Source organism: Mixophyes fleayi, chromosome 9 (assembly GCF_038048845.1).
Source record: "Mixophyes fleayi isolate aMixFle1 chromosome 9, aMixFle1.hap1, whole genome shotgun sequence".
Taxonomy (NCBI): domain Eukaryota; kingdom Metazoa; phylum Chordata; class Amphibia; order Anura; family Limnodynastidae; genus Mixophyes; species Mixophyes fleayi.
The window spans coordinates 13,233,036-13,257,781 of NC_134410.1; the positions used below are offsets into that span (position 1 = coordinate 13,233,036).

The window sequence follows — 24,746 nt, forward strand, 5'->3', positions numbered from 1 at the left end:
CAAAAGAGGGGAGTCACAAAGGAGATGAATCATCAGACAGGGGATATGAGGACTTGAATGAAGCATCTAATGTAGAAACTGAAGAAATACACAAACAAAAAGCTTTATTTCATAATTGTTAAATTGTATTTAACTCATGTAATTGGAGGCTTTGGGCCTAACAAATATACATGATACACCACTCACTGATGCTGACATAGATCTATATGTAGATGGCTCACGCTACTACATAAACGGCACACCGTATACAGGTTGTGCTGTTACTACACAGACACACAAATTGATCCAGCATATGTCAGCACAGGAAGCTGAGTTAACAGCATTGACGTTAGCCTGTATATACGCTGAAGGACAAAAAGTCAACATTTACACAGACTCACGCTATGCCTATGATATAGCTTATGACTATGGCCTAATATGGAATAGCAGAAACTTTATGGGGTCATCGGGCAGACCCATAAAACATGCAAACCACATAAGAGAATTGTTTACTGCCTTTCAGATGCCTGCCAAACTGTCAGTGATTAAGGTGTAAGCACACTCCAAGGAAACAATGCCCAAGGCAGAGGGAAATAGACTGGTAGACCAAACTGCTCGAGAAGCTGCTGTAACACCAATCCCAGAAGGGAAAGTTGCCTACGTGGTAGCCCCAGACCCCAAGTTTGACCGAACCAAGCTATGCAAAAGCAAGCAACAGAGAATGAGAAAGGAGCTTGGACTAGACTAGGTGCACTAGAAGTTCAAGGAGAATGGTGTAAAGGTCAGCAATTATGTCTGCCAAACACACTTTACCCGATTATAGCCAATATAATACATGGGAAAGTGTACCTGGGGAAGGATGCTATGGTAGCACTAACAAATAAATACTGGATAGCACCAGGGTTTGCCCAAGCACCGCAGGTATTAGTGGCTGGTTGCCTAATCTGTGCACAAAACAACCCGGGTAAGTCTGTCCCAACTCCACAGAAAAGCACCCCTCAGACACTGTATGCTTTTCAAAGGATTCAGATTTTATTCAGCTTCCCAAATGCTCAGGGTATGAAAATGTACTTGTGTGTCTCAACCTTTTCAGTTGCTGGGTGGAGACGTGGGCATGCAGAAAAGCAAATGCAGAAAATAATGGCTGAAACAGGCCTGCCATGGATCTCATGTTTACCTATGGCCCTGCACTCGGTAAGAAACACTCCTAGTAAAGACACAGGTTTAACAGCATATATGAGATTCTGTTTGGCAAAGCACACAGAACAGGCTGTTATTTTCCATGTACATGGTGATTTGTTGAATATGTTGCCTTATTACAGAAACAACTCACTGAAATACATGATCAAGTGTTCTCTTCCATTCCAGACCCGAATTTTGATACAGGTACCGCAAGACTGCAACCTGGGGACTGGGTGGTCATGAGAAAGCACGTCAGAAGAATTCTTAAACCCAGATAGAAGGGTCCTTATCAAGTCCTGTTGACAACTCCCATGGTAGTGAAAGTACAGGAAAATAGACACCTGGATTTACGCATCACACTGCAAAGTCTTCATATCAGGGCAGTCTTGTTCTGATAAATAGAAATGTACTGTCTTATGGTATTGATATGTCTTACCAGAATAGTTGTGACTGAAGTAGGGATCAAGGCCTCCCTAACCCAGTGTGAAACAGACAGATAAGTGTCACATTTTCTATGCAGAAGGGGAAGGAGTGCTCAAAAATTTGCACTCATAGCAGAGTAAACTCTGAAAATGCCTTTGTGTAGATGCTTAACCTCATTGGCAAAGTTGTCAGTAATGATTCATTTTGGATATTGGGAATATTGGCATTAGTAGCAAAGGGTTTGGCAATCCTGATCGTATATGTGGTAGTGAAAATTGTTATATGGCTGATTAAGAAATTACTGACACTTGATTGTTGTTCCTGCAGGAAAAATAATGAGCTTCTTGAACCAGTAATGATCACAGAAATTTCTACAAGTTTAATGCCTGAGGCAAACAGTGAACATTATGAACAATGGTCAGCAATCAAACCAAAAAACTGCACAGTCTGCAACAAGAGATTGACAGTGACCAATGAGAAACCTGATTGAAAATTTATATCCTTTTTGTGATAGGATTGATGAGAGTCCTAGGCAGACGTGGACCCCGGGTCAGATACTAAGTTGGTTAAAAAAACCTATGAGCAGAATGGCCAAACAATTGTGGGATGGAATTGAAAAATGGATTGTCACATCATTAGTGGGACATATTTGTTAATGGATCTTATTCCATGAAGAAAACAATGAATATCTTGATTTATCCATTGTTACTAATCCTTCTTGCATTGACTATAATGATTATGTGGAACTATTACCTTACATGTAATATAAGGAAAATTCTAAATAGATATCAGCAAATTATTCCCCTCTATACACCTTGATAAAACATTAAATTGGGAAAGAAGAGTTATGGTGATAAAGATACATGCTGAATGAATTATTATTCTAACTATGTGGGGTCCTTAAAATACCATATAGTGTAAAGGTAAGTGCTAACTCTCTTCTGCTGATTATCATCATGACTGATAGGTAGGAGTTAGAAGTAGATATTTAATCAAAAGAGGGGAGTGTAAGGGTAAATTTGTATGATTATTGATTGAATATCTATCATGTATTAAGCTTTAGAAACGAATATGTTATGCTATAGCCTTAAAAAAGAAATTAGCAGATATTTTACTCAGAATCAGAAGAGAAAAAGATTGAAGCCTTGAGAAATGTTACAACAAGATGTTCTCCGAGAACATGAACAATCCAAGGATGCACAGCTGAACATTCTATGTAAAGTAACAACAAGACTGGTGGCAGAATACCTGAGAAGATAAAAGCATAAACAAGAAAGATTTGTTTAAACTTACAAATTGCAGAGTACGCATAATGTATATTTAGCTTGTTGTTTTCATGTTGTTTTCATAATCTACTGTCTTAAAATTAGTTGTTAAGCTTCTATACCTCTAATATTCCACTGTATAAATAAAGGCCCTGAAGTAAGCTCTGGTTGGAACACAATCAAAATTACTCAGCATTATATCGTACATGCGTTGGGTATATTTCTGTTTACCAGTCGACTGAAAATCATTGAAGATCTGACTGACATTGAAGGTGATTGATAGAAGTATCGGTGAACCCCGATACCCCAACAACTTTATTTTTTTTCTTGATCTTAATTCTGCCTCTTCATCATCTGATATTTTTTCCAGGTTGGTATTACATTCTTTCTCCAACTTCTCTGCACGCCAGGCTCCTGCTCCTGCACCTGCTGCCCCCCCACACCTCTGCTTAAAAGCTATGTTTCAGATCTAAAATTATTTGGAAAATATTTTTAACCCCTTTAAGGGCTACTAAACTATAAAAAATATTTTTCAACATACTTGTCTTCTCTCCCAGAATGTCAAAGCAAAAAATTGAGTAAGTTTTCCTACTCAAGTTTTCTGGACAAAGCCATGTTACAATGCAAGGGGTGCAAATAAGTTTATTATTTTACACATAAGGAAAATACTGGCTGTTTTTTTCATCTAGCACACAAACACTTGATAGCTTATTTGTACACTGAAATTTAAAGTTGATCTAGGACATGTCTTACCCCGGCTATAACTCTGTCATCACATTTTAAATTTATCTACCCCTCCAATGCAACATGGTTTTGCCTTACTTACTTTTGCTTAACTTTCCTTAATGAATCAGGCCCTATTATTATTTATTATTATTAATTTTTATTTATAGGGCGCCACAAGGTGTCCGTAGCGCCATACAGGGACAAACGAGTTACAGTACAAGGTGAGACAGCACAGTACAGTAAACAGTAAGCATAGTAACTCAGTAAGCTCAATGCACATCTAGAGAGGGCAGGGAAGGGGGAGGGAGGATCCGCAAACAACGGAGCCCAAGAAGGAGGGTGTGGAAGACATGGAGACCCCCAGAGGGGACGGGGGGTGGAGGGTCCTCGAGGAGGAGGGCTAAGTAGCTGGAGAGCAGAGTTAGGAGTGGTGGAAACAGGAGGAGAGATGGCCCTGCTCAGTGAGGGGGAACCTGGATTAGGTGATATATCACCAGCTAATAGAAGCAGGGAGGAAGAAAGGTAGGAAAGATGATTGTAAGATGTGTGTCCTTTTAGTTTCTGGCGGCAGGGTGAGGCTGTTAAAGTTATTGAATTTAAATAGCAAAAGAGTTCATGAGTGTTCACTAGAGGTGAGTGAAGTTATGAAGGGACAATGTGGACAGAGGTGTGTGTTGCAGGATGGGTGAGGGATGATATAGTCCTAAAGATAATACCATGAAAAGAGAGAAAGAAAAATATTTTGGCAAGCATTGGGACTAGTAGTCAAATAGCAAAAATTAGGAGTTAAAGGAATTGCCTAATTGCAATGTCCAGTGTAATGATGTGGGGAGCCATGTGGGGGAATGGAAGTGTTGAATGGAGAGTAATAAAGAGCAGGTAATTGAGTAGCTGAGATTTTGCAGACTCATGAGAGAGGAGATTGGTTGAAAGACAGTATAATTTCTTCCTACTTGTAAAGAGAGACAAAGCTTAAATAGAATTGAAGTACAGTGGTGAGATAGGGGACACAAATAACTGTAGCATGGGTAGGGAGTGGTTGAGCAAGTAGTACAGCAGTCTGATTAAAAAGAGTGGATTTTGCATTGAAAACAAACTGACAAATAGAACAAACTTTCATGAGATGAGAGGAAAATGAGATCAGAGTCCAAAACAGTCCTCATGTTGCATGTTGCATGTAGCTTGTAGCCAGAGTGAGTTGAAAACATCAGAGGTAGAATATGGATTTTCAGGTGAATACTGACAGTTGTCCTTGTGAAGCTGAGTTAATAGGCAGAATGTTTTCCTCCTGTTCAACTCTAGTATAACTCCGAATTATGCTGTTTAAATTTTATGTTTCATACTTGTATCTATACACACTTAGAGCTATACACACTACCTATGCAGCCATCACTGGCTTTGCAGCCATTCTACTATGAATATATCTGGTTAACAGACACATGTGATCAGAGTACTTCAATCAAGCCCTCAATAAACCACCCCCCCCCCCAACAAACCTTAGCAGTAAAATGTTTAAACAAACAAACAGTGAAAGGACAACTTGCAATAAGGCTGTAGTAATTACCATTAAAAATAAAACGGCATTTTCTTAATTCGGATCAGACTTCACTCATCTCTAATATGTGCTAAGAATTTCCTATCATTTCCTACATTAAACCTTGCATAGGATGTGGCCTTTAAGAGTGTCTGATCACTATAAATGTGTTTTATTTCTGAATCCACTCACTTTCACTTTCTCTTTGTGTTCCTATTCTTCCATTCAATTTACTGTCTGTATTGTAACTGCTGATCGTCAGTCTCTATTGGACAGAGACCCAGTCACCATCCAATCAGCAGGGAGAACCAGACTCCCTGCACACAGAGTTACTGACTCACTGAGTAATCATTATCATACATTTCCTCGAGAGGAAGTTTGTGTTATTATTGCTCCAGGTTCTCCCTATATATCACACACAGGAGGATGAAGATGTCCCCCCTCTTCCTGCTTATTCTGGGGGTGTCAGGGGTGTATTCTGGTGAGTATGTGGGGAGGGGATCAGTTATACAGTAATATGTATGTGGGTTATGAAAGAGATATTTTGCATTATGTAGGGCACTGGTGAATCTGCTCACACCTGCTCTGTTTTTTGTCACATTAGGTGGTGACATGCTGTTTGTATAGTGCCTTCAAGAGTTCAATCCCTGACCATGGCCTTATCTGTGAGGAGTTTGTATGTTCTCCCTGTGTTTGCATGGGTTTCCTCTGGGTACTCTGGGTTCCTCCCACTCTCCGAAAACATAGTGGTAGGTTAATTGGCTGCTAACAAATTGACCCTAGTGTATGTGAGGAAACGGGGTGCTACTGGACTGAGAACTTTGTATTCATCACCCGTTTCTCACGGTTTTAATGTACTTTTTAACCCTTGGCCCAGTCTAAGTATATACACCAGAGCATCAGTGTATTATGTGTATTATTATTTCATGTTATTAGGTACAGTGTCATTCCCTGCTGTAATACTGTAACCCCATGTTTAGTGTATCAAGCCAAAATAGCTAATTGAGTCCAGCCATTTCATTGTATAATCAAGGTAACAGGGACAGTATGTCTAGCAGCTAAAGTGTCCACTGAGAGACCCCTGCTGTAAGGGGGAGGATTGAGACATTTGACCCGACTCCCTGTGTATACAGCGAAGAATATAGGGAGAAGAGAATGCCAAGAGAGCTATTTTAGCTTGGAGGATCCTGATGTACAAGACATCAGCGAAAAGGACTCTGGGCCAGGCATTGTGGTGGAAACCCTACCAGTACAGGGTCGGTGTGAGCCAGTAACCCAGGCTGGACGACACCATAATTGTTTTTCTAATCGGTAGTGATAATATTGCGGGAGGATAAGACCCTGAAAGAGACTGAGATTATTACTTTGGAGTGCTGACTGCAAGAGGCTGCTGGAGGATACATGCTACCATTTACCCTGTATCTTGTGAACCTCTTGTGGTGTTGTGATGTCATAATAAAGTCTTATGTTGGATATATTCTGGTCTACCTGAGTGAGCTGAATTCCACAGAGGGTAACTGCCATCCCAACTAAGGGTGGTATCCTCACAGTGTGTGTTAGGGAATTTAGACTGTAAGCCCCAATGGGGCAAGGACTGATGTGAGTGAGTTCTCTGTACAGCGCTGTGGAATTAGCGGCGCTATATAAATAAATGGTGATTATGATGATGGTATATATATATATATATATATATATATATATATATATATCTATGGCCCTAGCAGACAATGTGGCTGCTAAGGATCTCAAGGGTCCCATCATTGCAGGGGGACTGCTATACTAATATGGCACTTAATAAGACACTGCTTTACTGTGACACCCTCTGGATCTCCCTTGATCAGTGCACTATAGAGATAATGAGGGACTGGGTCTGAGTCATTAAGGAGAGCAAAGCATAAAAAAGAAGTAACTGTGCACCTGGGCAAAACCATGTTGCATTGGAGGGGGAGGTAAGTTTAAAATGTGGGGACAGATTTATAGTTGGGGTAGGGCATGTCCTAAATCAAATTTACATTTCAGTGTAAAAATAAAGCTATCAAGTATTTGTGTGCTAGATGAAATAGCAGCCAGTATTTCACTTATGTGCAAAATAATAAGCTAAGGTGCACCCCTTGCATTGTAACATGGTTTGTCCCGGAGAATATTTACTCCTTTCTTTACCTTACTTTCCTTAATGACTCAGGGCCAGTGTGTCTAATAAGATGAACGCTTTGGTTGTTCTCATCATCCATGACAACCACTTTTGTGTTTAGAAGGAACCTTGACAATGTTGCTAAGCCCATAATATGTAGTCACACTGTTGCCGGAGGCTGCTTGAGTCTACAAGTAGGCAGAGCTTGCATATATGTTATTTTTTGAGCACCAGAGTGAGGGCGACATTAATGTGATGTAGAGAAAGGCATTACTCCTTTTGGTATAGGTAAGTTCATAAATTGCTTTAGTTCCATGTCTTTGTGGTAGCTGTATTTTATTTAATATTTTCTTTACATATAGATATTAGCTGCATGTTTGCACATCTATTCTATAAAATGTGTGTAAGTTTCATTAATTCATTTAATTTTATATTTTAGCTAATGTGATAGCGGGATTAGGTAAAAGCCGGAACTGCCGGAACGCCGGAATGAGTCAGCTTACTACAGCGCCCTCTGCTGCTTGGTGTCATGAGTGATGCTTGCTGTGTTTTCTCTGCCTGTATAGTGCATTCTACTCTGCTACACTGATATGTTCTCTGTAATATATGGAACAACTATTACACATATTATATTGGATATATATTATATTGTGTGTATGTGTGTAAATATATATTTATATATATTTCTGTATATCATAGCTATATATTGTAGTTATCTGTTCAACCTGCCTGAATGTATGTGAGAATGGAGCGCTGAGTGCATTACACATCCATTCCTGCTGACGGAATGGAGCTCCGAGGACCTTAGCCATTCATTCCGGTTGCCGGAATGGGGCTGCCAGTACCATAATCATTCATTCTCGCTGCTGGAATGGAGCTCCGAGGACCTTAGCCATTCATTCCGGCTGCCAGACTGGGTCCGACAGTACATTACTCTTCCATTCCGGCACCCGGAATGGATCGCTAAGATACTCAAACATCTACTCTGGCACCTGGAATGGATGGCTAAGGTACTCAGATCCCCATTTCAGCACTTGCAATAGTTGTATAAGATACTTAGAGTCTAATTCTGGCAGCCAGGATGCATGACTAAGGTACTCGGGCATCCATTCCGGCACCTGGAATGAATGGCTAAGGTCCTCGGAGCTCCATTCCGGCAGCTGGAATGAATGGTTAAGTACTGGCAGACCCATTCCGGCAGCCGGAATGAATGGCTAAGGTCCTCGGAGCTCCATTCTGGCAGCTGGAATGAATGGTTACGGTACTGGCAGACCCATTCTGGCAGCTGGAATGAATGGCTAAGGTCCTCGGAGCTCCATTCCGGCAGCTGGAATGAATGGTTACGGTACTGGCAGACCCATTCCGCCAGCTGGAATGAATGGCTAAGGTCCTCGGAGCTCCATTCCGGCAGCCGGAATAGATGTGCAATGCACTCAGCGCTCCATTCCAAAATACATTCAGGCAGGTAGAACGGATAACTAGAATATAAAGCTATGATACACAGAAATATAGTGTGTGTGTGTGTATGTATATATATATACATACCTACAAATGTGTGTGTTTGTATATATATAATTTATGTATACATACACACACAATGCAATATAATATGTGTAATAGTTGTTGCATATATTACAGAGAACATATCTGTGTAGCAGAACAGAATGCAGAGGCAGAGGAAAGACAACAAGACACCAAGCAGCAGAGGACACTGCAGGGAGCCAAATCATTTCGGCATTCCAGCAATTCCGGTTTTCACCCATACCCTGTGATAGCTGTGTATTTCATTAAATGTTTTATGTTAACAGGTTGTTTTTTTTATATAGCGCCAACATATTATGCAGCACTTTATAGAGAATATTTAATCATTCACATCTGTCCCTGCTGTGGTGGAGCTTACAGTCTATATTCTATACCGTACTGACAGATGAGCACTAGGGTTAAATTTGTCAGAAGCCAATTACCTACCATGTATGAATTTTTGGAGTGTTGGAAGAAACCCACAAAAACACAGGGGGAACATACAGACTCCACACAGATTGGCCTGGTTGGAATCTATCCCATCAACCCAGCAGTGTGAGGCAGCAATACTAACCACTGTGCTTCATATTATATTACATATATGCAGGGGTGGAAGTGGGCTGGTATACTGGGGTATGCCATACTGCCACTTTTTCTTCTGCCAAATTCCATTCACTAACATTTTCCATACCAGCAATTCTAAATTTCCACTTTGACCACTGCATATATATATATATATATAAATTGCATATTAATGTTATTTTATTACGTTTATTAAGAAACAAGAGGGTGGTACATAACCTTGCATGGAATGAACAGTTTTTAAATAGAGGCAGAAAACGTCAGTGCTTGTTCTAAAATGTGACAAAACTTCTAAATCCACAAACATTAGAATAAAATATTTTAGTTTGTCATGATTGTAGAATTGTCAGATTATAATCCTTATTCTGGTTCATGAATGCTGTATCTCCTCCAACTGGCCTGACAAATCAGTAAATTATGCCGGGTCACTATCACCCAGGCAGATTAGTATCGCTCAGCTGGCCCCATCATTATTAAACAATTTCAGCTAAAGGTGATTTTTATTTATTTATTGCCACACGAGGTCTGCAGCACCTTACAGAGAGCAAACAGCAAGACAGTACATGGTATAACAGTACAATACAGTAAATAAATAGCCTTATCTCTGCATATTAATAAGTAGACGCTTAAATCTGTTTGTATTTTTGTGACAGCATTAGCTATTTTTTCAAGTTAATTTCTTCAAATCGTGAAGTGTATGAATGAAGTGCGTGTATAATTGATTACTTAGCATTAATATTAATAATCTCTCTTTATCAAGTTCAAGACGTAGTGTAGCTTGGTTCTCTGTAGGTTTTAGGATTCTCATGATTTCACTCCTTTCCCATAGTCCAATAACAAGTTTTAAAAATTTGCTCCAAACCCCAGATTAAACCACGGAAACCATGATATTGTACCAGTCACCAATTTATATGACTTCTAGCAAAATCAGACATTGTCTTTTCTGCTACTTTCCTTAAATGAAAGGAAAATTTCCAGTTAACAGTGATGCAATCGTTAGTTTTAGATCTTGCGATAACTCCCCCTGCACCTGGGTACAAGAGAAAGCACGTTGCATCTCTTCCTGTACTGGCTCAAACCAGTTTCGGTAAGGGTGCAGTGTTATAAATGTGAGCATGTTGTACATTCTCTAGGACATGGTTTACAGCAAGTTGTGTTTTAACTCCTTCTCCTATTTTTCTAGCTAAGTTACCTAACCTATTTTTCAACACCTCTAGGGGCCTGATTCATTAAGGATCTTAACTGAAGAAACTCCTTGGGGTATATTTACTAAACTGCAGGTTTGAAAAAGTGGAGATGTTGCCTATAGCAGCCAATCAGATTCTTGCTGTCATTTTGTACCATGTACTAAATAAATGATAGCTAGAATCTGATTGGTTGCTATAGGCAACATCTCCTCTTTGTCAAACCCACAGTTTAGTAAATCTAGCCCTTTATTTCAGTCTCTTGGACAAAACCATGTTACAATGCAAGGGGTGCAAATTAGTATTCTGTTTCGCACATAAGTTAAATACTGACTGTTTTTTCATGTAACACACAGATATCAACTTTAAATTTCAGTGTACATATAAGCTATCAAGTATTTGTGTGCTACATGAAAAAGCAGTCAGTATTTAACTTATGTGCAAAACAGAATACTAATTTGCACCCCTTGATTAATGAATCAGGCCCTAGGTCTTATAAAATCTGTGCTGTTATAAGAGCAGTGTTATTACTAGTAGGAAAAGCTTCCACCCATTCAGTGAAACCCCTGACTACCATCAGATCATATTTGTAACCTCCATGGGAAGTGGCCCAATGTAATCTATTTGAATTTCAGACAATTTTTTTTCATTCTTAGAAATATAACACTTCATAGAGGGCTTAAGTTCTCAGAACTAGCAGCCTGATCACACCAATGAGTTCTAACTTACTGACAATATAACAAATATAAATAAATACTGGCAGAAATTTTAGGCACTATAACGTATCTCATAAGGCTTATGTAGTCACTAATGGTATAACCAATAATACATTTCATAAGTCCATCTTATAAAACTCAATGTCCCACAACAAGTTCTTTAAGCAATAATCTATATACTCTCCTTCATACTTGCCAAGACTCCCGAAATTCGGGTCGGTCTCACGGACTCCCGGGAAAGTTGGCAAGTCTCCCGCATCTGTGAATTACCTTCTCAAAATGACTCAATTTGCGGTGAATCACGCTATTTTCGTCGCGGGAAGGGGGGGGGGCAAAATGACCCGTTTGCAATGCCCCGCCCCCACCCGCCCTCCAGTCATGCCCATCTCCCGGAAAACATTTGTCAAAAGTTGGTAAGTATGCTCTTCTTCATCTTCAAAAACATCCGAAACAGACAAGATTCTGAAATATAAAAAAAAAAAGATAATAGACTCATACGGTGAAGTATGTCTGTAACAAAAAATCTCAAATCAATTTCATTCCTATTGTGATATGTGTACACCAATAATCACATGGAGTGTGAGTATCCAATATTCTCTATATACCCCTTTTGTGCCCATGTTTACAGTACAAACACCTCTGAGATATTATCCTTGGTGATGCACTTCCACATTTGTCCTCACTCCTCTATTGCATCTATTTTTATCTATATACCATCAAAACTCCAAGGGGAGAGGGAGAAAACCAAGATCTGGCTGCATTGTCCTTAAAACTTCATAAACACTTTAGTATAAAAATACGCTCACATTTCAAACACAATATCTGAGCATATCTAACCCCTCAGGGAAAAGTGCACCAAGATTTCCTAGGCAGATACTCTGAGGACAGATCACATTGTAAACGGAAGGATCAGTGATCAGATCCCAAGACCTCTGTCATCTGATTATCCCCAAAAATGATGAAAAGTCCAATTGCGTTAATTCTCTTGGAACCAACGCGTTTCGATCCCTTATAGGATTTTATTCCAGGTATGGGGATGACACCATCATGGCCATCAGTGACTGTGGGATTAGTATAAGCCAAAAACTAAACATTCATCTTGTACTTCTGTGCACTATGAACATAAATCTTTGTGATATCATTTTTTTTGCAACATGAGTGTTTGTTTAATTTTAATCATTGGTTTTTAAAGTTGTTTAAGGATGTAAGGTATAAAGTTGTTATCATTATCCTTCTATCTCTCTACACCGCAGTAGAGAGAGTGAGAGCTGCTGGTATTCAGTCAGATCTGACAGGTGATTGTCATTTTTCTTGCTCACAGTAACTTTTATGATTTTGGCAATTAAAAAGACAAGCTGCAATGGCTAACGAGGGGAGCCATTAACATAAGCCCATTTTGCATGTTCATCTGTTATGGCATTTTCCTTCATATGAGGGTCTCCTGTTTTTTAATGATTGGTGAGCTTTAAAATGCATAGCGGGGAAGTTTCCCCCGAATCACACCAAAACTGTGGCATAACCCTATACCATACCCAATAAAGACACGGACACCAAATTAAAGTTGGAATGAATGACGGGATTTATTAAATTGGAATATGAACTTTAAACTAAAGAGGACTGTAAGGCGGACGAGAGCAGGGCAGTCAGCAACAGCAAAACCAATAAAGGTGGAAAGGTCAGACCATAGTACCACCAACCCAGGATCATACCTTATCTATTGGCCGGTGCTATAAATCAAGTCCAACGGCAAGACTACGCCCCCTTTTATAACCGCCAGTATAAACCATACAATACCGGCCCAAGGGTCCTCCTCACAGGCGGACCAACCATGGTATGACACCATAACCCCAGAGGGGTAGTGACCTATGACAAGATCATCCGAGCACCATATGCACACTTACCGACTACACTGCTCTCCTACTCTCTAACACACTGATCCAAACGTAAAAAACCTCACCCATACAACTTGAAGGGAGGGAGGGAGGGAGGGAGGAATCCGGAAGCAGGAACACCCCTGTCCTGTCTGCACTGACTTATAACTGTGTACAAGTCCCATCGCCTTCCTGCCTCTATTGGCTGACACTCTTAGGAATCCACATATTATAGGTGATTCAGCAAGTCACTCACCCGCATGATTTTAACTACGTTTAGTCTGATAGCAACACTTCTCTCATTTTAACAATAGAAACTATCCCCTTCTTCCTTTTCCCCAAATCTATAGCTTTCTGTAATATTACAGCATGCAGTGCGGGTTTATTCTATAAATCCACCATGTCCCTCTTATCCCATATCATTAAGTGATACAGAAGAGATGTTACTGGATACATACTCTCACTATAAATATGAATCTTGCCTGGTTTTGCTTTTAAAGTGTGTAACGCAGCTTCTAATTCTGCTCTCTCAGCCGACATATAGGACGGCAGACACATGATAAGTAGTTTATTCTCTACAGGTACCCGCACACAATAGCCAGTGTGATATTGTCCCTCCTGAAAGAATCTAGCCCCACCTACATAGACTGCTATGCCAAACTCACACAGAGTAACTGAATAAGGGGATGTCAAAATCAACGAGACTTCCTTCACAGTCATGAAATTGTCGCTCGTACTGTATTAACTGTGGAAAGTAATATTTTTCGCCTACTTGCACTTTTTTCTATCTTGTAATCCTATAAGATACTTGGCATACCTTAATGGAGATATTCCCATTTGTCTTTCTGTTAGCAATAAATTTAGAGGTGTATGTGGAGTCTGTATTATCATAGGTGAGAATACCACAATATGTTGCACATTACAAACCATTGAACAGCCATCATCATCATCATTTATTTATTTAGTGCCACTAATTCCGCAGTGCTGTACAGAGAACTCATACACATCAGTCCCTGCCCCATTGGAGCTTACAGTCTAAATTCACTAACATACACACAGACAGAGAGAGAGAGACTAGGGTCAATCTTGATAGCAGCCAGTTAACCTACCAGTATGTTTTTGGGGTATGGGAGGAAACCGGAGCACCCGGAGAAAACCCACACAAACACGGGGAGAACATACAAACTCCACACAGATGGAGTATACACACATAACATACACACTACACTTATTGCACTGATGTGGGCGTTTGTAATTGATTTTACTTTCAGTATAACTGTCAATAAAATCTCTACAGAAATTAACCAGTTGCAGGAATTTCATTAATACACAAATTGTGGTAGGGATGGGTAACTCATACAGAAGGTTTCATTAACTGAAGTTAATTTGAGACTTTCTTCCAGTAGTGCCTGACATACCATTTCCAAAATTGTTACATGTTCCTGCTCTGTTATAATGTGTGTTAATATATAATCTACATACTGACAAACTGCTTGACTAACATTGAAAGGTACCAGACTCTTTGCCAAGATGTTATTAAAAAAACAAATGAGAGGACTGTTCAGCCATCCCATTGGGAGTCTTCAATACAAGTATGGTTATTCTGGAAAATCGAAGGAAATCTATTCTGATCCCTTGAGTGTAAAAGGGACAGAATGAAATTCATTTACAATATCCAAACAAGAAAAATTCTAACTGTGTCCATTGTATTGTAGACTCCAGGGGCAAAATGTATCAAGCTGTGATTTGCCTTTTTCAGTGATTCTCTCGGGTGATTTTGAACCCGCTAATGTGTGAAAGTGCGAGCTGAAAGTAAATCGCCAGTAAAGTGTGTTTACCCAAACACCCATTCTACAAATTGCTACAAATCACCGTCCCAATGTTTGGCCATTCTAACCATTGAAAGCTCTGTATGTATGAAGATTCAATTTTTAAAAGCGCCACGATTTGGGCTAAAAAAAAAATCCCCAGACTCGACACGCTGCCTTGTACAGGCGTGATTAGCATACACATCAGCCATTGGTCTACGCAGGCTAATAAGGTCTATATTAAACACCTTCAAATGTAATTAATTTGAGGGTGGATGATTGGGAATTTGTTATTTGGTCTTTTGCAGGAAAATGAGATTTTGGAGACAGCACAGAGAAGGGGAGAGGAACATCCCCAGCCAAAGCTTCCTCTTTGGCTAAGCAGCTCACGTGAATTTAGAGCAGTGCTCCACAACCAGTGTGCCGCGGTACACCGGTGTGCCACGTGATATTGCTAAGTGCGCCGCGGAAGCACAATGCCTCCAACAGGAGAAAAAGCACAAGATCCTCTCTCCCACGTATGTTCCTTTGCTAACTTCCCCTCCCACTGTACCCAGAAGTCCAGCCCTCCTCCTTACTTATCCTTTCCCTGGGTATGGAGCTAGCACTGCCCCGTTCCTGTTACTTGCTGTGGTTATCCCGTTTTGGTGAGTTTATGTTCATATAACTTTCTCTCTGTTAACCACTGATCTCTGCCATCTCTTATAATTAACTTTTTTTTTTTTAAACCAAGTTTTCATTAATGGTCAAGAGTATGAAATAACAGAAATCCGAGGTGTTTTGTAAATGACATGACATATACAATTAAAGGGTTGCTTCAGACAATGGAAGGAACAATACTCTCCATGTAAAAGAGAGGATAGAGTGACCGGTTGGTTTTCATGTAATTAAGAAAGTCTCAGAGGAAGAAAGGGGAAAGAAAAAGGAGCGAGGGAAAGTTGTGAAAGGAATAAAAAGAAAATAGACAATAGAGAATGAGAAAGAGAAGAAAAACGTAAAGGAGGCGATGAAGGAAGAGAGGAAAAGGAGAAAGTTGTGGCATGGTGTGGCAGAAACCTCCATTAGAGCCTTAGGGAGAGGAGGGGGGTACAGCCTAGGTAAAGGGGGATGGGTATTGAATTCCCAGACCTTGTTCAAATTTCTCTTCCTTTTGTACACAAATTCATCCATCTACCCCTTGGATTCTCTTCAACCTCCAAACATCAAAACAAACTGGCTCGCCACATCCTCTCTGATGCCACATGCCAAATTGCCTCTGACTGGAAGCAAGTCTCTCCCTCCCCTTTCTCCACCGTGGTCGCCAGGATTTGACAGGTTCACTGAATGGAATTTATGACCAGTATTATACGCAACACCTCCAAAACCTTCCACAAGGTTTGGTTGCTATAGGCAACCTCCCTACTTTTTCAAACCCGCAGCTTAGTAAATCTAGCTCCAGGTCTCTTTTTTTGAAAGGTTTGATTTTCAATTTCTGCTGGACCTTAAATAGCTATTTGTTGTCTCAGTCTCATTTATGTAAATTCTCTCATTGCAGACTCTTGTTCACTTCTATAGACATTTATTTGTGACTGAAGACATTTAATAAACAATTCTGAATATTTTTTGGGCAAAGTTGCTGTATAAGTTGAGACAGTTTTCCAAAGAAATTAGATCACAATATGATGTTTTCCAAAGTCTGACGATAAATAAAAAGATGCCATTCTGAAATGTGAAAAAAATTACATAGAAATGCTTTTCTTATTTTACACCCAATGTATATATATATAAATGCTGCAGCTTGATCTATAAATGTGTCACCAACAGCTTCAGGTTTCCCTTTTCCATTATGGGTCTATTTATTAAAGTCCTGTCATGTCAATTAATATGCAGACCTCAGGGATACATATTTAATCACCGCTGCAGTTTACCATGACGGGTTATTCTGGGAGCCCCAGCGCAGACCCCACTCCTCCATGGACTGATTTTGCTATTTACTGGCAGCCTATGATTTCTCCAGTATTGAACCCTTCATAAATTATTCGATAGATGTTTTACGGAAAAATGCAGTTTTCTTCGTTTTTATGGTTGATCGCATCTTAATAAATAGACCCTGTAGATTGTAAGCTCACGTGGCAGTGAACTGTTTGTATTATACATTCTGCAGTGCTTGCCACTGGTTATTAACCATACAATTAATTTATACCACGAATGTCACAAAGACTAATCTACATTATTTTGTATATGTATTTATATGCCTGACACTCTCTCTCTCTACAGTAGTATATGTTACGTTACCTGTTGTGGTTATTATTATTATAGTATAACATAAATGTAATATCATGATTTTTACATGGATGTGGTCAGTTCTCCTGTGTATAATGTGATATGTAACAGTCTCTGTCTCTCTCAGACAGTCACACTCTACAGTATTATTTGACGGGGGTCTCAGGTACAGGATCGGGGCTGCCTGAGTTCTCTATAGCTGGATATGTGGATGATCAACAGATTGTGAATTATAACAGTGAGTCTCATATCTTACATCCTGTGGCTCCGTGGATGAATAAAGAGGGACCGGAGTACTGGGATAGACAGACAAAGATTGCTAGACGCACTGAGACTGCATACCAGCGCAGACTGAAGACAGCGATGAGTCGCTTTAACCAGACTGGAGGTGAGACACACAGTACACCGTGTACACAAATAACACACACACTACACTGTATATACACACATAACATACACACTACACTGTATATACACACATAACATACACACTACACTGTATACACACATAACACACACACTACACTGTATATACACACATATAACATATGCACTACACTGTATACACACACATAACATACACATTAGACTGTATACACACACAACACACACTACACTGTATATTCATACACATTTTGCACACACATAACACACACACACTACACTGTATACACACACACACACACACACACACACACACACACACACACACACACACACACACATAACACACCCTACACTGTATACACACACATAACATACATTACACTGTATACACACATAACATACACACTACACTGTATACACACACACACACACATAACATACACACTACACTGTGTACACACACATAACATACACACTACACTGTGTACACACACAACATACACACTACACTGTATGCACACAATACATACACACTACACTGTATACACACACACATATCATACACACTACACTGTATACACACATAACATACACACTACATTGTATACACACAAAATGGACACACTACACTGTATACACAAATAACATACACACTACACTGTATACACACAAAACGGACACACAACACTGTATCCACACATAACATACACACTACTCTCTATACACACATAACATACACACTACACTGTATACACACATAACATACACACTACACTGTATACACACATAACATACACACTACACTGTATACACACAAAACGGACACACAACACTGTATCCACACATAACATACACACTACTCTCTATACACACACATAACATACACACTACACTGTATACATACATAACATACACACTACACTGTATACACACACATAACATACACACTACACTGTATACACACATAACATACATACACACTACACTGTATCCACACATAACATACACACTACTCTCTATACACACACATAACATACACACTACACTGTATACACACATAACATACACACTACACTGTATACACACATAACATACACACTACACTGTATATACACACATAACATACACACTACACTGTATACACACATATAACATACGCACTACACTGTATACACACACATAACATACACATTAGACTGTATACACACATAACATACACACTACACTGTATACACACACATAACACACACTACACTGTATATTCATACACATTTTGCACACACATAACACACACACACTACACTGTATACACACACACATAACACACCCTACACTGTATACACACACATAACATACACTACACTGTATACACACACATATCATACACACTACATTGTATACACACAAAATGGACACATAACACTGTATCCACACATATAACATACACACTACACTGTATAAACACATATAACATACGCACTACACTGTATACACACACATAACATACACTACACTGTATATTCATACACATTTTGCACACACATAACACACACACACTACACTGTATACACACACACATAACACACCCTACACTGTATACACACACATAACATACACTACACTGTATACACACATAACATACACACTACACTGTATACACACACACACACACACACACACATAACATACACACTACACTGTGTACACACACATAACATACACACTACACTGTGTACACACACAACATACACACTACACTGTATACACACAATACATACACACTACACTGTATACACACACATATCATACACACTACACTGTATACACACACATAACATACACACTACATTGTATACACACAAAATGGACACACTACACTGTATACACACATAACATACACACTACACTGTATACACACAAAACGGACACACAACACTGTATCCACACATAACATACACACTACTCTCTATACACACACATAACATACACACTACACTGTATACACACATAACATACACACTACACTGTATACACACATAACATACACACTACACTGTATACACACATAACATACACACTACACTGTATACACACAAAACGGACACACAACACTGTATCCACACATAACATACACACTACTCTCTATACACACACATAACATACACACTACACTGTATCCACACATAACATACACACTACTCTCTATACACACACATAAAATACACACTACACTGTATACACACATAACATACACACTACACTGTATACACACATAACATACACACTACACTGTATACACACAAAACGGACAAAACACTGTATCCACACATAACATACACACTACTCTCTATACACACACATAACATACACACTACACTGTATACACACATAACATACACACTACACTGTATACACACATAACATACACACTACACTGTATACACACATAACATACACACTACACTGTATATACACACACATAACATACACACTACACTGTATATACACACACATAACATACACACTACACTGTATACACACATATAACATACGCACTACACTGTATACACACACATAACATACACATTAGACTGTATACACACACACATAACACACCCTACACTGTATACACACACATAACATACACTACACTGTATACACACATAACATACACACTACACTGTATACACACACACACACACACACACACATAACATACACACTACACTGTGTACACACACATAACATACACACTACACTATGTACACACACAACATACACACTACACTGTATACACACAATACATACACACTACACTGTATACACACACATATCATACACACTACACTGTATACACACACATAACATACACACTACATTGTATACACACAAAATGGACACACTACACTGTATACACACATAACATACACACTACACTGTATACACACAAAACGGACACACAACACTGTATCCACACATAACATACACACTACTCTCTATACACACACATAACATACACACTACACTGTATACACACATAACATACACACTACACTGTATACACACATAACATACACACTACACTGTATACACACATAACATACACACTACACTGTATACACACAAAACGGACACACAACACTGTATCCACACATAACATACACACTACTCTCTATACACACACATAACATACACACTACACTGTATCCACACATAACATACACACTACTCTCTATACACACACATAAAATACACACTACACTGTATACACACATAACATACACACTACACTGTATACACACATAACATACACACTACACTGTATACACACAAAACGGACAAAACACTGTATCCACACATAACATACACACTACTCTCTATACACACACATAACATACACACTACACTGTATACACACATAACATACACACTACACTGTATACACACATAACATACACACTACACTGTATACACACATAACATACACACTACACTGTATATACACACACATAACATACACACTACACTGTATATACACACACATAACATACACACTACACTGTATACACACATATAACATACGCACTACACTGTATACACACACATAACATACACATTAGACTGTATACACACATAACACACACTACACTGTATATTCATACACATTTTGCACACACATAACACACACACACTACACTGTATACACACACACACACATAACACACCCTACACTGTATACACACACACATAACATACACACTACACTGTATACACACACACACAACATACACACTACACTGTGTACACACACATAACATACACACTACACTGTGTACACACACAACATACACACTACACTGTATACACACAATACATACACACTACACTGTATACACACACATATCATACACACTACACTGTATACACACACATAACATACACACTACATTGTATACACACAAAATGGACACACTACACTGTATACACACATAACATACACACTACACTGTATACACACAAAACGGACACACAACACTGTATCCACACATAACATACACACTACTCTCTATACACACACATAACATACACACTACACTGTATACACACATAACATACACACTACACTGTATACACACATAACATACACACTACACTGTATACACACATAACATACACACTACACTGTATACACACAATACATACACACTACACTGTATACACACACATATCATACACACTACACTGTATACACACACATAACATACACACTACACTGTATACACACACATAACATACACACTACACTGTATACACACACATAACATACACACTACATTACACAAAATGGACACACTACACTGTATACACACATAACATACACACTACACTGTATACACACAAAACGGACACACAACACTGTATCCACACATAACATACACACTACTCTCTATACACACACATAACATACACACTACACTGTATACACACATAACATACACACTACACTGTATACACACATAACATACACACTACATTGTATACACACATAACATACACACTACACTGTATACACACATAACATACACACTACACTGTATACACACATAACATACACACTACACTGTATACACACTACACTTATTGCACTGATCTGGGCGTTTGTAATTGATTTTTTTTTAACAAAATAGTTTTCTAAAGAGACAAGTCTGTTCTTACATCATTCTACCCATCCCTTGTTATTTATTAAGCTGGAAGCGTCATCTGTGCTGGCTTCTATTGTAGGTCTAAGGACATAAAGTATCCATGAGTCACAGCCTCTGATATATCTCTACAAATTTCTAATATACAGGGGAGGGCTGACAAATTTTATCCAAGGGGCCAAGACTCAACTCAGCAGCCTATCAGGGACATTATAAAGGGAAAAAAATGCAGGTGACCCAGCCCAAGGTAGCCCACTATGGGACCGGCCCGGGGGGCAGGTGCCCCCCAGCCCAGCCACCCTCTGCTAATATACATCCTAACACATGACTGTACAAATTAGTACAAGCATGTGGGATACTGCATGTTGTAGAAACATCCATCATCTTATGAACACTTAATATACTTTTATATTAATAAATACCAATTCAATAAATTGTCTCTTAAGAATACCTACACCATATTAAAGCTCAAGTTGCTCTCTTTAGTTGTGTTTTAGGGGTCTATTTATTAAGCATATTTATTAAGCATATTTTTACCCAAAATCATATGGAAACCTCTGTTTCCGCCTGAATATGGCAACTTTAAGTATCAGGTCCTTGTATCAAAGCAATAACGTCATAGATTTATTCGACTAACTTAGTGCTTAGTACAGCTGTCCAGATATCTATCTGGAAAGCTATTTATCAAGCAGCAAAAAGCTCAAAGATGGCATTAAGCATAATCTCTCCGCACTTTTAATCTGCACATACGCAGTATATACAAGCCGGTCAGTCATGGAAGTGATGTCTTTCACCGCTGCGGCAAAATACATCACTGGGGAGGGAAGTTGCCTCGCCACCATCTCCTCCTGGATGTCCGTACGCTTTCTCATCTTAACATGGCCTAAACTGAACTCATTGTCTTCCCTCCATCAAGAGCCTTCTCCCTTCCCAACCTCTCTATCTCTGTTGACAACTCCACTCTTTCCTCCATTCCCCACCTCCGTGGCCTGGGTGTCATTCTTGACTTCGCCCTCTCCTTTGCCCCTCACATTCAATCTCTTGCCTAATCCTGCCGCTTCCTGCTCTGCAACATTGCTCATATCGGACCCTTCCGCTCCCAGGATGCCACCAAAACTCTTACCCACTCACTGATTATTTCTCGTCTCGACTACTGCAACATTCTCCTCACTGGCCTCCCCCGTTCCCATCTTGCTCCTTTTCGATCTGTTACTGTGTTACTAAAATGTTACAAGTGTGACGTCATACATACCATATTTTATAAGTGACACACAAATTGCTGTACACCGAACATTTTACTCCTGTGTAACATGTTCCTGTGCTGTGTGCAGGTTTCCATTTTGTCCAGGTGATGTACGGCTGTGAGCTTAGAGATGACGGTGGAATCGGAGTGTTATATCAGATGGGATTTGACGGGAGAGATTTTCTGTCCCTGGACACCGAGAGATGGCTTTATATCCCCACCATGCATGAGGCTCAGTTCAGTACACAGACATGGAACAGCCCAGGAGAACAAGTGGTGGAGTTGCACAAGAAGTATCTGGAGAATATCTGTATTGAGTGGCTGAAGGAATACATTGACTATGGGAGAGATGATCTGGAGAGGAGAGGTAACACCACACATTATACACAGTATCTTTATACCTGTATTACATTATATTACACATCATCATACATTCCTATCAGTTATACTGATCATTTCCTCATGTGTCTCATTACATTATAATGGCATGTATTCAGTGGTGTAGCAATGGGAGAGATGATCTAGAGAGGAGAGGTGACACCACACAGTATACACAGTGGGCCTGATTCATTAAGGAAAGTAAGGCAAAAAAAAATAGTAAGTTTTCTCCTGGACAAAACCATGTTACAATGTAAGGGGTGCAAATTAGTTTATTATTTTGCACATAAGTTAAATACTGGCTGTTTTTTCATGTAGCACACAAACTTGATAGCTTTATTTGTACACTGAAATTTAAAGTTGCTTTAGAACATGCCTTACCCCAACTATAAATATGCCATAACATTTTAAATTTGCCTCCCCCTCCAATGCAACATGGTTTTGCAAAGGTGCAAAGTTACTTATTATTTTTGCTTTACTTTCCTTAATGAATCAGGCCCATTGTCTTTATCAACTCACCTACATTTCATCCCCCTATCCACAGTTTGCTTTAAAAGTTGCACAACCTAATTAAACCCATATCAGTTTAGTTTTCAGAATTCCTCAGTTCATTGTTTCTTTCTACTGACAACGTTTGTCACACGTTGTGCAGAGAAAAGCCATAGTCTCTGCTTCCCTAGATACAGCCTACAGTTCCTAACTCTTATTCCAGACCTGCACATACATCCAACGGGCCTGATTCATTGGGGCATGTAAATTCCGATACGTGCCATATTTCGCGAAAAATCACACTGCGCCTGCCCAGACAGGAACCAGACGCCAGAGAACGCAGCAGCAACCAATTAATCTTCGAG

General features: G+C 39.4%; 2 protein-coding genes across 2 annotated transcripts in view; one reads left to right on the top strand and one right to left on the bottom strand.

Moving 5' to 3' along the window:
* The window catches only part of LOC142101991 (major histocompatibility complex class I-related protein 1-like), a 35,524-nt gene extending 23,841 nt beyond the window's left edge, over positions 1-11,683 (bottom strand). Inside the window, exon 1 of the mRNA XM_075186493.1 lies at positions 11,514-11,683. The gene's annotated coding sequence lies outside the window, so the exon portion shown is untranslated. The remainder of the gene's footprint in view (positions 1-11,513) is intronic.
* LOC142101993 (class I histocompatibility antigen, F10 alpha chain-like) overlaps positions 5,455-24,746 on the top strand; it is a 39,528-nt gene continuing 20,236 nt past the window's right edge. The window contains exons 1-3 of the mRNA XM_075186496.1: positions 5,455-5,590; positions 17,312-17,572; positions 23,603-23,881. Of these exons, the coding sequence (XP_075042597.1) occupies positions 5,536-5,590; positions 17,312-17,572; positions 23,603-23,881 (595 nt within the window). The 5' untranslated portion in view covers positions 5,455-5,535. The remainder of the gene's footprint in view (positions 5,591-17,311; positions 17,573-23,602; positions 23,882-24,746) is intronic.